Source organism: Eimeria tenella, genomic scaffold (genome assembly GCF_000499545.2).
Source record: "Eimeria tenella Houghton genomic scaffold, Eth_scaff1540, whole genome shotgun sequence".
NCBI lineage: Eukaryota > Apicomplexa > Conoidasida > Eucoccidiorida > Eimeriidae > Eimeria > Eimeria tenella.
Window position 1 is genome coordinate 1 of NW_013544006.1, and position 2186 is coordinate 2186.

Consider the following 2186-nt stretch of genomic DNA (forward strand, 5'->3'; position numbering starts at 1 on the left):
TGCTGTAGCTGCTGCTGCTGCTGTAGCTGCTGCTGCTGCTGTAGCTGCTGCTGCTGTAGCTGCTGTTGTAGTTGCTGCTGCTGCTCGGGTTGGGGCTCTTGCTGCTGCTGCACGAGCTGCCGCTGCTGCTCATACTGCTGCTGGAGGGGGTCTTCGTGCTGTTTAAGATGCAGAAGCTGTTGCTGCTGGTACTGCTGCTCTTGCTGCAGCATTTTTAGTGCGGGCTGCTGCTGCTGCCCGTTGTGCTGCTCCTTTTGGGGATCGTACTGCTGCTGCTGCTGCTGCTGCTGCTTCTCCAGCTGGTAGCAGTGAGCGACCTGCTGTTGCCCTCCGGAGTCTGCTGCTGCTGCTGCTGCTGCTGCTACTCCTGCTGCAGTGGCCGCACTTGCTGCAGTTGCTGCTGCAGATAAATAGTCATTTGACAACCCGCTTGTTGCGGAACTGCTGCTGCTTGTAAGGACAGTGCTCTCTGCTGCTGCTGCTGCCGCTGCGGCTGCTGCTGCTGCTGCTGCGGCTGCTGATGTAGTTGCGGCTGCTGAGACTGCAGCACCAGCGGCCATTCGCGCCTCCACCGTCAAAAGCTGCTGCTGCTGCTGCTGCTGCTGCTGATCCTGGGATAAACGCTCACCTTTCAAGCTCCTTGGCGTTTCCAAAGGCGTCGCTGCTGCGTTTGTTGCCGCTGACGCTTCAGCTGCTGCTGCTGCTGCTGCTGCTGCTGCTGCTGTCTCACCTGCCAGCTGGCCTGCCGTGGGTGTCTCCCCCGTAGGTCCTGCTGCTGCGCCACTATCAGCAGCAGCAGCAGCAGCAGCAGCAGCAGTGTAGCGACAAGGGGCCTCCGTCAAAGGGCACATAAAGCGCAGCGACTCTGGTACACGAGTGGCTATAAGCTCCAGCAGGGCCAGCAGCTCCTGAGCCCACAAACCCTAAACCCTAAACCCTAAACCCTAAACTCTAAACCCTAAACTCTACACCCAGGAAAGGCCAACGGAAAAGCAACGCAAAATCGCCGCCTTCAAGGGCCAAAGGGTTTAGCGATTGGGGTAGAAGGCTTGGCGCTGAGACTTTTAAGAACTAGGGTTTAGGGTTTAGGGTTTAGGGTTTACTGCTTGCTGTTCTCTCGCTGCTTGCAGCTGCCCATCGCGCTGCGCAAGAGAAGCTGATAGGCGAATGACCTCCTGATGGAGCTGCAGGCATACCCACAGACAAACCCTAAACCCTAAACCCTAAACCCTAAACCCTAAACCCTAAACCCTAAAACCCCGCTTACCTCGGACGAGGGCTTTTGCACAGCCTCCAACTGCACTTGCAGCGCTGCGATTTGCTCACTGCGAGCCTGCCAGCCACAAACCCTAAACCCTAAACCCTAAACCCTAAACCCTAAACCCTAAACCCTAAACCCTAAACCCTAAAGCCGTAAATCCCAACATTCTGCCGACAGTTGTTGGCGCCCTTGCCGGCAGCGTCGCCCTTGGCTTGCTGCAGTGGTCTAGGGTTTAGGGTTTAGGGTTTAGGGTTTAGGAGCTTGCGTTCGTTGAGGCTTGGCCCATGTAGGGTTTAGGGTTTAGGGTTTAAGGTACGTTTGCTGCTGCTTCCTGCTGGACTGTCTCTAGCAGCAACGCCGCTAGCTGCGCTTTTGTCTCCCCCAGCTCCCGCGACAGCAGCAGCCTTTCTGCTGCTGCTCTTTCTGCTGCAGCAGCACGAGCTTGCTGCAGCTGCTGCACCTGAGGGCCAACCTTACACCGCCAACCCTAAACCCTAAACCCTTAAACCTAGGATTTATGCCAGGGAGCTGCACTACTACCGATGCCCACCAGCTCATTGGAGGTTAGGGTTTAGGGTTTAGGGTTTACGGTTTAAGGGTTTAAGTTCTTTACCTCTTTTCCTAGGGTTGTTGCTTCAGCAGCAAGAGCAGCAAACAGCTCTGGTGCTGCTGCTTGCTGCAGCAGCGCTGCATGCCTCTCAGCAGCAGCAAGATTAAACCGCACCGCGTCCAGGGCCTCGTGCTGCACCGCAAACCCTAAACCCTAAATCCTAAACCCTAAAACCTAAACCCTTAACCCTAAATCCTTAGCCCTAAACCCTAAATCATAGGCCCCGAAGGCATCACGCAGGTTGGAAGACGGACTCGGCAAGCGCAGAAACGGGATTGACAATCCAGCTTTAGGGCTTAGGGTTTAGGGTTTAGG

The 2186-nt window shown here is 55.9% G+C and overlaps 1 protein-coding gene across 1 annotated transcript; it reads right to left on the reverse strand.

Annotated features, from left to right (window-relative positions):
* Positions 1-2003, reverse strand: ETH_00006480 (uncharacterized protein; the record flags this gene model as incomplete). Its single annotated transcript, XM_013379179.1, is given in 6 exon segments — positions 1-62; positions 76-908; positions 1104-1184; positions 1268-1333; positions 1578-1721; positions 1875-2003. Coding segments are annotated over 6 exon segments (1315 nt in total), but the record flags the coding sequence as incomplete, so codon positions are not given.
* Positions 2004-2186: the final 183 nt, after the last annotated feature.